The sequence below is a fragment of the Trachinotus anak genome, unplaced genomic scaffold, assembly GCF_046630095.1.
Source record: "Trachinotus anak isolate AG129_WGS33_773 ecotype Australia unplaced genomic scaffold, CSIRO_AGI_Tana_v1 ptg000002l, whole genome shotgun sequence".
Taxonomy (NCBI): domain Eukaryota; kingdom Metazoa; phylum Chordata; class Actinopteri; order Carangiformes; family Carangidae; genus Trachinotus; species Trachinotus anak.
In genome coordinates, this window is record NW_027273853.1 from 8,602,980 (window position 1) to 8,617,163 (window position 14,184).

Genomic DNA, 14,184 nt, shown 5'->3' on the forward strand with positions numbered 1-14,184 from the left:
AAGGAATATTGCGTTACTACCTAGCACTACTTGTCAGTGCTCTCTGGTGGACAAACTAAATACCATTATTTAGGACACTATTTTAATGACCTTATGTCTTTGTTATTCCTGTGTTGCAGTTTCTTGTGATGTTGTTGTCATTTAGCCCATATGGATATAATTAATGCTAAGTTATTATTGGTTGATATATTGATCCATGCAGCCGATACAGGCCAGGCCAATATGTTCATCTAGCTGTAAAGTCAGATATGAACTCATTATGCACCAGCTCAGATGCATCACAAGTCTCTGGAATAATAATCTGATGAGCAATTTTACTAATTTTAGTTTAAAATTAAGTTTAAAAAGTATTTTAAAATAAAATAAGGTCAGTTAAGTTTTACATGGCATTGTGTCAGTGTGACATTTTACATTAGCAATAATCACTGCTGAGGAAAGAAGCTAAAACCCTGAACCATTTTGTTGCTTTGGGTGATTGTAACACATTGACTGACACTGGAGCTGATTTCTCGGCTTTCTAACACTGCAGCAGTCGAGCCTGCCCCATGTGTGGTGGTCGAGGCGCACTCTCCATTGGCTCGGGAGCTTGTAGGGGCGTTGCTTCGCGGTTGGTGAGTGCTTAGGGTGCAGGGGGGTTCTAGGGATGGCTAAGGGAAAGCGTACTTGGCACTGATCCCTCCTTTCAGTATAGACTGCAGTTTACATTAGGCAGCATTTTTTTTTTATTTTTTTGTCAGGGGGATGAATGTGTCATAAATAGTTCGCGTTTATAGAGGGTGGTGGATGCATGTTTAGCAATGCGATGAGGCCAGTGCACTTTGCAACACTTGCGCTGCAGAGAGCCTCAGCGGATCCCACGACCTGTTGCTGCTGACAAGCCGGGGAAAGGGAGAGGGAGCAGGGGAGCCGCTCGGGAGAGCCAGAGGGTACTGCCTTGGAGACGACAGCCTGGGTTTCTTCAGCGGAGCAAATCATGCAGTTTGCAATCTGGCTGGTTGGGCTAATGTGTCATCTGTCAGCACTTGTCCGGGACACTTTGCAATACAGATTGCATCCAAAACAAGGTAGTGTTTTGTTTTGATTTATGGGCACGGTGGAGTGGTAGGGCTGAAGGTGTTTGAGCAGTGGCTTGCGGTGTTGGAGAGAGATGCCTGGTGCACAGACGGCTTGTCAGTCTGCAGCTGTTACTGCCGCTACTTCGCCTCTGAATCATAACTTTCTCTGACTTCTTTTTTTTTTTTTTTTTCTTGCAGAAAGCTTCATTAAGCAGCTGTCATCGTATGAAATCATCACCCCGCTCCGTGTGAATGACTTCGGAGAATCATTCCCCCACACATTGCACTACAGAAGGAGACGGAGAAGTTTAAATGATGACCTGTCGGGTTTACGGGTTCACTACAGGATTGATGCATTCGGGGACCGCTTTCATCTCAATCTGACCGCGGACTCCGGCTTCATCGCCCCCTCTTACACAGTGACACACTTGGGAGTGGAACAGAGCAACGACACGGACTCCTACTTCCAGGACCCGGGCGATATGCGCCACTGCTTTTTCCGCGGACACGTCAACGCCAGGAGCGGGTACCCCGCCGTCTTCAGCCTGTGCACTGGTCTTGTGAGTATTGACTTCTAACCACCTTTAAATGCTTTTATTTTAGACAATGCTGACAGGCCCCCACGCTTCTTTCCATTTCAACCAATTCCATCCTTTCAACCCCCCCATCAACCCGCAGCACAGTGCAGGGGTGTACGGAGAGCAGGTTTGTTAGTGGACTAATGCCACAGAGGAGGAGAGCGCTCAGCTCTGCATCTCACCGCCTGTGGGCTGATGCTGCTGTGGCACAGTGCAGTCTGGGCACCAGGGTGGTGTAGCGTCAGAGAACAGGGGCATCCACTCTGCTGAAGTGCTCTTCAGCAAGGAACACCAACCACCACTAACTGGAGTTGCTGCTCTGTGGCAGAACCTACTGTGAGACCACTGAGGAGAGGAGAAGAAAAAAAAGGACCGAATTTGATGATCGATCTGTTGTTGAAGTACTTTATCAATCACAAAAGTCAAACATTTGCTGGTCCCAGCTTCTCAAATGGGACGGCTTGTTTTTTTTTTTTTCTAGTTCACATCATTGTACATTTAATATCTTCACATCTCAGTTTTTCCATACTTTTTTTATTCACTATTTGATCCCCTGCAAAAACGAATAACCAGATAAGTCATTAATGAAAGTGATCATTAGTTGCATCCTCAAGCAGACATTATCATTTAGTCTGAAGCAGCTGTTTGCGCCTCATATCTTTTCTTGGAGCTTATGGGGCTGTAATGGAGTTATTGGGTAATAATGAGTTTACAGCCCTGTTGTAGCTACCATATGAGGAGCCTGATGCCCAAGTCATTTAATTTGCTGACTCCTGTGTGAGAGAATCTGATAAGTGTTGAAGTGGATGACTTCATGGGTCACAGAAGGTTACTGGTCCAGGGGCAGGGGGTTGACCTTAGTCGCGCCAGCCGGATTGTGGTGTGCTGTGGACTCTGCGTGGTGGGGGTGTTTGGCTGGCCACTGCAACACAGACAGGAGGACCATAGCCTTGGATTCCCCCTCCCTGTCATAACCCCTATCAGTGACATAATCCTTATTTTAGGTAGGTGCACTGTGTACAGTACCAGGATAGCATGTCACAGAATAGGTGTCAGCTGCACTTTGAGGCTTTTTGAACTAGTACATTCACAATGCATGTAGTGATTGTACTCCTCTTGAAACCTGGAATAATGATTAAAAATGATTGTGAATTATCTCTTACTTACCTATTCAGTGTGGCTTTTGAGAAAAGAAACCACCACAAGTGTTTTGCCACGTTTGTATAGCAGTTTAAGACACGAGGTATGCTGGAATTATCAGGGTAATAAACTTTTAATTGCCCCTCTGCCCAACTTTGATGTATGACTCGCTTATCCAAACATGTTTGCATCCTTTTTCAAGCAATCTTTGTTGCTTATCCGCATCATCACTCATTGAGAATGACAGGACAATGGAGACAGCACCAGAGGCTATTGGGTCATAAATGTGTCCGTATCTGATCACTGGGGCTTAATGGCCAGGCACATTTTGTTGGGATGAGGTCATTAAGGAATAATTAAGCCCTAAAACAAAGGGGTCATTCTAGAAAAAGCAGGTTCCCCTTTCGTCCAGAGTTGCTCAAAGCCGTCCCCAGGGGGGATTTGAGGAGGGGGTGGGGTTGAGGAGCTTTTGGCCTTTTCAAAGTGAGCTGTGACGGGCAGAAAAGAGGAGAAATGCTGTGAAGAGGAGACAACTGCCAATGAAGGTTTTAGGGGAACTTAAGGATTGCTCACACTGTGGGAAACGTTAGCTCCTGAACAAGCTCACTCTCTCAGTTCACTCACATAATAGAAGTGTGTGGTGAGTCACTGTCCTGAGAAATGAGGCTGTCTTCATCCCAGCACCAAGTGATGTACCTCTGTGCAAAGATCAGGCTCATGACACCTTTATGTGCTATTTAACTTTAGAGATTGACTGCAACAGTACGTTACTTTTGGGTGACTCAGCACCCAGAGGATTGGAGGGTGTCTTTGCGGGTTTTAATCGAACAGATGTGTGCCAACAGTCATTCCATCCATTTCATGACTCTGACCTTGCTTCAAATAGGAGTCCCTTGCTTGTAAGGTCTAGTTCAGCACCCACTATTGAACAGCAACAATTGTGTCCGTTCAGACTTTTGCCAGAGTCGCTGCTGAGCTAATGCTGGGAAACCCTGAAACTCTGCCCCCTCCATTGACTAAACAGAGCATTTGTCTGTTCAGCCTTTCGTTAACACCACATGAGAACTTGAGAGAGGCTCAACCGTAATCATCTAATTAAAGTTAACTTGCCAAAGATAGTCATTTACAAGTGACAGGTAAACATCTACCAGTTGTTGCACTGTATAAATCATTCATTACGTCTTGATCACTACAATAGTAGTTGTAACACAAAATTGTTTCATGAACAAGTCCTTAAAGTGCAAAAAAAGTCCAGAATTAACTTTGAAGCTCAAAACAGGATGTTGGTTTTACATATAGGATGGTTCATACGACTAGATTTGTCACTGTCAGTGTGAATTTTAGTATTGCTATTTAGCTACATTGGGCCTGCAATATTTATATCTTACTCTAAAATGAAAGGACTTCAGTGGTCAGCAATGGTGATGATTATTATTATAATTATTGATGCATTTGTGCAAACACTTGCCTGGCAATTGTACAACGTCATTGGATTCTATCAATACTTTGATTCTTTCCTGCTGAGGCAGAGGACAGCGTGCCACTTTGAGGCTCTGGGGTCTATTTCTTGTGATGCGGTTGTTTCTATTCTGTGTCATGTTTTCACAAGCTCATTACATTGCTGCAATGAACACATGCAGCACTTACAGCCTCTAGCACTTTCGAGGAAGCATGGTACACATGTACGAGCCAACTAATCCTTCACTCTAAAAGACAGAGAGGAAAAGTACACATACAGTTTGTACATGTTTTCCATATCCGATCAGTATGCTTTTTCCATTGTCAAACTTCCATCACTTGTGGGGATGCTTATGGGATAATGCTGCCTCAAAGATAACATTCCAGTGTCCAATATCCTGTTTAAGTGTGCGCATGAAATTACCATACAAACACCATTGTCCCTCATGGCCAAGTGAGCTAAGAAGCTTTCTGAGGGCTGAGCTGCCAAATCAATATTAGCATTCCCCTGTCAGCAGCTCTGTCCATGTATGATGATGTCACTCCTCCCAGTGTCAGCTTGTGAGGGGAAATGCAATTTCACAGTCATAACAAGCCCTCCACATTAACAGCCACTGCTTATAGGTGTGAAATGGTTTACTGCATTATGGGCAATTATCTGCGCATCGATAAATGTATAAACATCTTTAAAATGACCTTGATTCTCATGGTTACAGATGTTTCTGACCTTTCTGACTCAGCATGTTCTTTCCATTAGCAACTGCCAAAGAAGCACAGCTTTTTTAAAGGCATGGAAATAATGTGTACAGCGGTGCTCAAGGGCTGAACAGAATGACTACAATTAGATCACAGCCTCTTTAAATGAAACTATGCCCCTACCTGTAAACTAAACCTACATACACACAGTACAGTATGCACACATGCAAGCACATGCTTCATACCAAAGCCATCAATGACATCTCTTTATTTTTTTTCTTCACTCTAGATTGGAACTTTTACAACACAACATGGTGAATATTTCTTGGAGCCTCTTTTAAATGCTGCGGGGGAGGAATATGATGAAGAGCACAATAAACCTCATCTAGTCTATCGACATGAGAGGAAGATGAACATCTCGAATACCGACAACAACACGGAGCACTGTGCTGCCTCAGGTAACAGACTGCCTAACTACACTGCCTGTAACCACTGTCTGTCTGACTTTCCCCCACAAACACTTACCTCCTGATGACCTGTATTCACTCTCTGAGCCACTGCAATAAATGCCGCCTAAAATGTAAATTATCCTCATACCTAAAAGATTTCAGCTTTGATTAAGGGCTGTTACTGAAAACTCCTCAACTTAATTAAGCTCCAGCACTGCCTGGTGTTTTTACTTGTGTTATGCTAAAGCATTCAATCCCAAGTCTGTAGCAGGAGCCCAGAGAGAAGGAATAATTACTTTTTAGTCTTCAGTTGCGATGAAAAGAAGTGGAGAGGTTTTCCGCTTGGGAGGCTGCTTGAAAGTTCCCTCAGTTTCATTTGAATTTTTATGGTAGAGGCCTTTGGGTGGTGGAGAGGGCCTCAAGAGAAAGTAGGGTGACTGAGTGGAGTTCACCGCGATGGAAGGCCTTAGAGTTGTCCTCGCAGGGAGCTCCGTGGGCGGCCTTTGTTGTGAGGTGCAATAAATCTTTTATGTACAGGCCGCTTGATTTGCTTGTTGTCTGAACCCGGCCATTGTCGCCTGGTGGTGGCCATTGTGTGAGGCGGCAGTTTAAAGAACTTGGAACTGACCTGATGGGCCAGGCCAGTACCTCCTTAATATGCCTTGCCCTTTCACTCACTCAGTCTGTGTGTGGTAAACAGAGACTGGGAAATCTGGAGGGTCTCTCAGCCCCCACTCTGAGACACTTTTAAATGTACTCTCCCTTAAGAGCTGGGTGAGTGTGGGCTTGGGGAATGACCCCTGACTTCTGGTGTTCCAGGAATATCCATTGTCATTCAGTTATGTTTATGTTTTTACCAGTTATCGTTTTAAAATCTACTTAAGGAGATACATCCTGACATTTTAATCTTATAACTTTAAGTATAAACCAATATATTCCTTGTGGAAGTGATATTCGGTGGGAGGAAGATGTGTATATGGTAGTGACACCTGTAGAGCTTCATCAAAGGGCAGCACGTAAACAATGAGCTGGAGGATTAAAAGAATCTACCGGAGTTGGGTTAGGACTATGAGGTGTCCCAGGCTGTGGCTCCTCAGCTTCATCAGATAGGCCCCTTTCCAGATGCAGCGATAAATGGGCTCTTTGAAGGCCTCACCGAGCCAAGACTAACAGGCCTGTCCTGTCTTTTTATGGGAGTGCAGTACACGCTGCTACTAGCAGGTTAGATATAAACACTGGCTTGGCGCGTGTCACAAAATACTTGTAGTTGCTGCTCCTGGTTATGAATTTAGACATTTGCCCCTTGGTTTTGGACGTATGGGTTAACTTCCTCTGTGTACTCTGCTCTTATCCCTGTAGGTCTTCCTTTCTCTTTACTGTTCGCCTGTCTCTACAGGCTCTTTCTCTTTCTTTATGTTCCTCATCAGACTAAATCAGTCTGTAAATATGGGGCGCCTAACCACAGCCTAATTGCTGAGAGAGAAAAAAAGTGTCAAGAAACACAAGACCACCAAGTAGAATCCTTGTAAGTGAAGGAATTAAGACCTGGAATTAGGGCTAGTATTTTTGCACTGTGCCCTAAAAGCGTTGAAATCTGTATGTGACAACAAAGGTGATGGCTCATTTTGTGTAAACACCGTGAGTTTCCCTTTGTTATCACTAGATTGCAATGAAACTCTAACTGGTTATCCAAAGCTGATCAATGGCAGATTATAAAGTGTCTCTAATCAAACTGAATGCACTGTTTTTATTGATAGTATATATCTACTAATGTAATATAGATATTGCCAGCAAATTAGCAACACAAGGGTTTCTAATTTTGTCAACCTCTAAAATATTATAAATCATTACAATTCATTGCAGTTACATAGCACCACAAGCTATAGACTGGTCAAAGAGTTGAATCAACATCTCTTGAAACTTAGCATTCATAAGGGTACAATTTATTGTGCAGCTGTTGTACTCAGTTTAGCTAGGTGTACCTAATAAATTGGTAATTAGGGGTTAACAGAAAAGATGCATTTTTTTCAGTCTAGTGCATTTTAGTTTTCAGTTTAACTCCTGCAGAACCTGATTCATATCAAGTGAATAAACAAAAGTTTGTGATTTATCTCACCTTGTAGATGATAGACCCAAGAACCAGTATTGTTAGCAGGGAGGTAGATTCCTTTCCCAGTATCTCCTCTTTTTTGAGGAGCTTTCAACGCATTCTTTGTCAGGGTCAGTCACCTTATGGTCCTCTTTCTTTCTCTCTTTCTTTCTCCACCTTATGTTTGTGTGAAGAGGACTCTTGTCTTAAATCAAAATTGGTTGAGTTTGGGTGCGAAGGGGTTTGGCAGCTTCGGGACTTTGAAGAGGTTTGCAGGTTTAGAGGCCTTGTGGGTTCAAACACGTGAAAATGCAGAGTGGCCAACAATTCCTCCAATCTACCAGGCAGCCTCTCCAATATGCAAAGACTCACTGTGTTTTACTCACTGTGGTGATTATAATTTTTTTAATCTACCTTTCTCTTTGCTGTGCCCTTAGAGAAACCATCTTTTTGAAAATGACAAAAGATGAAACAAGCTGTGTTTTATCAAGCGGATCTCCAGGAGACAAAATGTGTATCAAAAGAAAGATACCTCTGATGAGATAAGCTTTTCCCTCAGGTATGACAGTACTGCTTCAGTGGACCACAGACACCAAAAAAACAACAGGGACTTCTGTATCTTAAGTTAGTAAGAGTTTCCAAAGTTTGTACAGTCTCTGCACACCTTTGCAAAAAAATGTGTTGAAAGGAGAGGAAGGCTATGTTTCCACAAAGATGAATTTAACAAAGACAAAGTCTTGCACTTGTCTTCCCTGACATATAGAAATACTTGACTTTTTCGCACATGTGCCGTCAATACCTGTGAAGTGTCAGAAGCAGAAGTGTGATGATGAGGGCTTTTAAAGTGTTACCTTGATGGAAACCGATGTTTTGTTATTTCAGCAGTCATGACATGGCTATATACCTGTCTTCAGCTGCTTTTCCTCACTGTGTGTGTGTTCATGTGCTGCTGATCAAGCACCGCTGCATTGTTCTTTGTGCTGATGAAGGGATGTGTGTTTTAAATATGTTGCAAAAGCAAAGCGTCAGATTAACACTGCAAATCAGAAATCTAAGAGTCAATCAAATAATCTTAACAACTGGAAATTAGGCCTCATTGACTGACATTGATAGCAGCTGTATCAGCCTTCTTTTCTCTGTCAGCCAACCTGGGTGGCTTCCCTGCTGTTTAGAATACCTCTGGAGTAGATAGTTGTTGAGTGGGTGATTAATGTTTTAAAGTCACAGAGTGGCTTGTCGTGCCTGGTTCTGGCTTTTAAAAGCCTTTGGGGAAGAAGCTTAGTGCGCTCAAATCACAACAAAGCTCCGACCTTTAATAACACATTCTACTGGGGCATCTGCCTCTGAGCTTGCATGTGAATCCCTGTGTCGTCCTTCGATTGAGATAGCCACAAGGATGAGGGTGGCTACAGATAGGGGCAGATTCTTCTCTCGCTCTCCTCCCTTTGGTTTCTGAAACCCATGTGAAGACAAGGAAGAGAGGGAGGGAAAGGGAGCCGCACAGTATCTCTTTCTCACAGTTGTTGGCTGGGAGTCTCGAGCTGTGGGGAGTCATATTTTGTCTGAATTAGAAACACTTTATTGAATACAGACAGCTTGACAGCAAATGTAACCAGCTGAAAATCCAAACACCAATGTTCCAGTGTTGAGTCCCGAGCGTTTCACCTGTTTTCTCGATGGCTAACTGAGGGCAGCTGGGACAGCGCAGTGACTTCCTTTGATGCGGCAATACTTGGCACACATGGCATCTTTGCCCCCTGACCCTCAACACAATCATTGTATAGGATTCCCCCCTTGGTGCCCACTGTGTATACATGGTAGTTCAAATGCTAGCATCAGGTTTTTGGTCAATGGGTTCATTTACATGGAAAAAATGCCCTCCCCCGCCTGGGGTTTGAACTAGCCGACTTGAATTGCTGCCCGCTCTCCCTTTTGCGCTTTCATGTATGTGAATGGAAGCACTTGTTGATTGTGACCTCACTTCCCTCTTTGTTTGGAGTCACTCACTGGATGGGTGGATGTGACCTTGAGATTTTCCCCTTCTGGAGGTGCGTGGTTACTGGGCTTGCTGGCTTGTTTGCTGGGACTCAGTTGGGACTATGTATGCATTAAGCTCTTTGTTTTCCTCTTAACGCCAGCTCTTGACAGGGGTCAGGAAAGGTGGCCAGCCAGGGTGTGATGGGCGGGCGCTGATCTCTCAGACAACCTTTCTCACCTTTAGGGTCTGACTTTAGATGGTGTGGATCTTATGAATGTCAGATGGCTCCAAAAGGCTTAGGCTTCCTCTGTGCCCTCATGCCCCCTGGACTGACTGAGCCTCCCCCATTCCAGGAAGTACCTATTGTTACTTGGCAGAAAAGTTTGTTTTGGGCTTTTGTGTGCTTGCATAGATGTTGGTTGCTTATGAGTGTGTGTTTGCATCCGTCAGAAGAGCATGTCATCTCTCTGGCCAGTCAGTGGACCAAGTATCCCACTGAGTATTGGGAATTGCTGACTGAGCAGTGCAGAGGAATGGAGAAAGGAGTTTCTTTCTTCATGTGTTTGAGCAGTCCTGGCCTGCGCTGCATGTGCCTGTCGGTCTTGCTCCAGAGTTTGGCAGAGGCCCCAGCCTTTTCTAAAGCTCCCACTGCCCGTCTTTCTGCTTTTACACCTGCTTGTCTAAAGTAACTTTCTCACCCACTGCCTTGCAAGAGAAGCAGTATTTCTTCTGTCTTTCAATTGTCTTTTTGAATGGAGCATTTGGGAAAACAAGATGATAATATTAGTCCTAATTGTCAACTGAGTTGAAAAATGGGTTTTTGACTGACTCAAAGTCCTGAAACAACACATGCATTAGTTTTGAGTAATGTCCAAGTTACCCCTTCAGGCGTGATGCTCTGTCCCATCATTGCCTCATATTTCATAACACTGCATGACAGATAGTGCAAGCAGCTAATAATATGGTCCATCGCACTCACTGTCATCTGATTTTAAGATAACAGATACTCTGGACAGGGCCGAACAGGGCTGGGCAGCTATAGACAGTCTATAACTTTAATAGCTGCCATGTGTCTGCCTGCCCTGAGGCCTTAGCCCCATTGAACCCAATGTGTTGTGTTGTCTCAGGAGTTCCCATGACAGATTCCAGCTGGGGCTATTTTCTGCCACTGTCTACTGTCTGGGCATTCTTAGCAGATGGCGGCTGATTGGAATGGTTAGAGCAAGTTGAGTGACAATGACTGACTGCATGGTGGCATGGGTGGCAGTCAGAGGTGAGATGGGGTGACAGGTGAGCGACAGCCTCCCACTGAGGTGGACTGGGGAGAGGCAGTGGCCAGTGAAACATCAGTGTCATCGCCTGTGGCTCTGGCTGTTTATCATCTGAGAGGCCAGATAATCACTCAAAACTGCAGACCTGCCTTGGCTTTGTCAAGGCAAAACTATTGATGATTGAAACCACTGTTTCAGGGTCTTAAATAGGTTTTTTGTATGTTTGAAAATATGGGAGATGGAGGACCATTACTTAATACTCCTATTAACATACCAACCGCAGCAGTCTTATTAAATGTATGTTATATTGAACTATAGTCACTCTTGGTTTCCTTTTTTTCTTTGTTTACAAACTGTATCATCTGATATTTGGCATACTCTTAATTTAAGGGCAACTCTAGTTTATTCAGTGTTTCATTTTCATGATTTTTTCATCATTTCAGCTGTGAAAACGTACTCACTGAAGTCAATTCTGATTTGAGTCTGGAGCTAATAGGCCATATTTTAATTACTGCTCTACAAATTTCATCCAATCTTCACCAAATTTGGTACATGACATATTCAGATGTGCTTCCAAAAACTGCCTGTTTGTGTTTTTTGCCACATTCTTGTAGTCATGGCTGTTCAATGAACTGTGCAGATGCAACCAAATTTCAGTGGCACTGTCACATTTCAGCCTTCCTGTAAAATCTGATGCCATTTTGTACCTTTACAGCCGGTCCTCGTGGCTGCCATCAGCCAGTCTGAATGATTCTCTAATATCATCTATGGTTTGATGCAGATCCAGCTGCAGATACAATTGAAACAATTTCCATTATTCAAACAGCAAACTAAAAGGTCTTTGCAGCCTTGAAGGAGGCTGCTGGATGACGACCTTCTTTCAAACTGAATGTCAGAGTTTGATCCTGACAAAAGAAAACACTCCAGGCCCCTGACGGTCATTAGGAGTCCAGATCCATTAGTGGTGTTTTGTCTCCTCAAAGGAGGTCTGCTAGTCCAAACACATTCTTCAGCTGACCACCATGCTGTCTGTAGCATGTCTCTGAACTGAAAATAACAACTGAACTCTGAGAGCACTGTAAGTGTACAAACCCCCCTCGTCTTCCAGTGAGGTCAAAAGCCGTGCCTCTTCACTTTTAAAAGCCTTCTTCAGCAGCAACAATTAGCTGCCTTTGCTTCTCTCTGTCTAGCCACAGAATTGCACTTAATTGTGCCTCTGTCTGCAGGAGTTTCAGCGTGTTTCCCACTCCAGTCGTACTGTCTGTTAAACTGCAGTAACCAGTGTCTGACCTCGTATACAACCAAGGCACCACCTATACTCAGTGTAAGGTATACTGTCTATTTAACTGGGACCTGGGGAAAAGGGGCGCTTTAACTCTCAGCAGGCCATTGTAAAAGAATTTTAATTAGTTCAACAATGAAATGTGTGTTCCCCATTGTTTGGCTCTTGGCATTGATACTTTTGACAGAGAACTGAAGGAGAGTTAAAGAGCAGCTCTTTGATCTAGGTTGGACAGTCTTCATGTACATGAATTAGAATTAGACATACAGTGCATACACAAGCATCAAAATGCTTCTATACAACATTTATGAATGAATTTGAATGAATACTTAAGTGTAAACATATGTATGCATTCAGACAAACTCAAATCTTGTGAGTGAAATGATTAAGTCATAACTGTTTGATGTGCAATTAAACATTTTATTGTAAGAATAGATTAACATTGTTTTCTCTTAGGCTCTTTGGCTTTGATTACTCCTTGGCAAGTTGACAAGTCAAGTAGGCATTGGAGCAGAAAAGTGAATGTGGTGTGGGTCTGTTTTCACTACGTCCACACTGGAGCCAACAAAATTACACCATTTATAAATGCTTACACTCGCGCCATGCAGAGCTCACTTTATTCTTCTCTGCTATGAAGAACCGCTGGAGTTCAGTTTTATAGACTCATGAAAAAACTCACTCACATGGAAGGACTCAAAAAAATGTAATATATCACATTTTGATGTTTGGTAATCAGTTCCAGAGATGTGGATGTGCAGGGGATGCTGATATGGTGCCCAGTGCCAAGAGTGATGTCATGTCTCTGTGTGTCCAGTGGGTCAGGGCAGTCACCCCTGTCTTCTCATGGTGTAAGTAGCAGCTCACTACCTAGTGAGAGGGGGATTTGAACCTAAGGCGATTTGGGAAAGGTTGTGTGTGGCTAATCTGCACTGATTCAAAGGCTATTATAACAGAGACTATATTTTCACCTCCTCCTCCTCCTCTTTTCTTTTTTCATCTCACACTTGCTTGCTCTGAGTCTTGACACCACTTTCTGTGGATGTACGTACAGTACATACTCTTCTGGGCTTTGATAATCCCTTTGATGTCAGACTGTCTGCAGTGATGAGTCTGTTTAAGGGGTTTAGTGTAGTGGGTTTGGCCTCAGAGAGATTTTTCCTGGAAAATACAAAGCTCTGTTCTGGCCCAGCTGCCTGGGCTGTGTGCACGGGCACAGACGGGCTTGGCGCTGACTTGGATGCTGGCGCTGGCATGGGGCAGGGCCTCATGGCGTCAAGAGTTGTGTGCCATTGTGCCAGGGAGTCACGCTCCGCCTCGTGTCCCCGCTGGGGGCATCGCTTGAATAATCTCTGCGCGCTCTGCGAGTTTTCCTTCCTCTTTTTTTTTTTTTTTTGCTTTTCTCCGACCTAACACTTACACACAATCTGTCTCTGTCTGCCTGTTTGGAAAGATTGAGTGTTTAGAAGACAAAGGAACTCTTCACCATAATCGGGTTATCCAAAGTTGAGGAGGTTGTTAAGGATGACGGACTCCACACTATGCTTGGCTCGTAAACGCTGTCAGTCATATAATTACTGAAAGTCATTTATTCACTGAATATCATTGATGCTTAATTTATTTTGCTATTTTATCTAAATTGTTAACTTTTATAAGTCTTCCCTAAAAGTTTCCCTCAAGGCAATAGAGACCACAGGAGAAGGCTAGATGTGAAGAGTGTGCTTCCATTTTTTATGTAACTTGCAAAAATTGGAGCAATACTACACACCAGTATGCCTGTATGCTGTACTTCGTCAGTAAATGGCCTGTTTTGACACAAAAAAATCAATGGAAATCCATCCACCGCTAATCAGTGATTCATCTTAGCTGAAACAATTTGACATTCAGACCATGCAGAAGATTTTTGATGTGTCCATCATTAACTTGATTGATGATGTTGAACAAAGATCCATCACTTCGCTTTCATTATGGGGTGGCTTGTTAGTCAGTAACAGGAATACTCTGCAGCTGTGTGTCCCAAACAAGATGGTCATTTTTTTGGAGCTTGCCTGTGTGCAAGCTTGGGCTGAATCCCAAATTCAATATCTCAATACAGTCCTGCCCAAATATGCGCTCATGTGGGAGAGGGATTATAATATAACATGTTATGTTTCAATTTTTTGTAATAATACATAATGATGTAATTGCACTT

General features: G+C 43.5%; 1 protein-coding gene across 1 annotated transcript in view; it reads left to right on the forward strand.

The window, feature by feature from the left end:
• The first annotated feature begins 646 nt into the window (after positions 1-646).
• LOC139630457 (A disintegrin and metalloproteinase with thrombospondin motifs 20) overlaps positions 647-14,184 on the forward strand; it is an 80,999-nt gene continuing 67,461 nt past the window's right edge. The window contains exons 1-3 of the mRNA XM_071493926.1: positions 647-1,064; positions 1,254-1,615; positions 5,217-5,385. Coding sequence (XP_071350027.1) covers positions 974-1,064; positions 1,254-1,615; positions 5,217-5,385 — 622 coding nt within the window. The 5' untranslated portion in view covers positions 647-973. The remainder of the gene's footprint in view (positions 1,065-1,253; positions 1,616-5,216; positions 5,386-14,184) is intronic.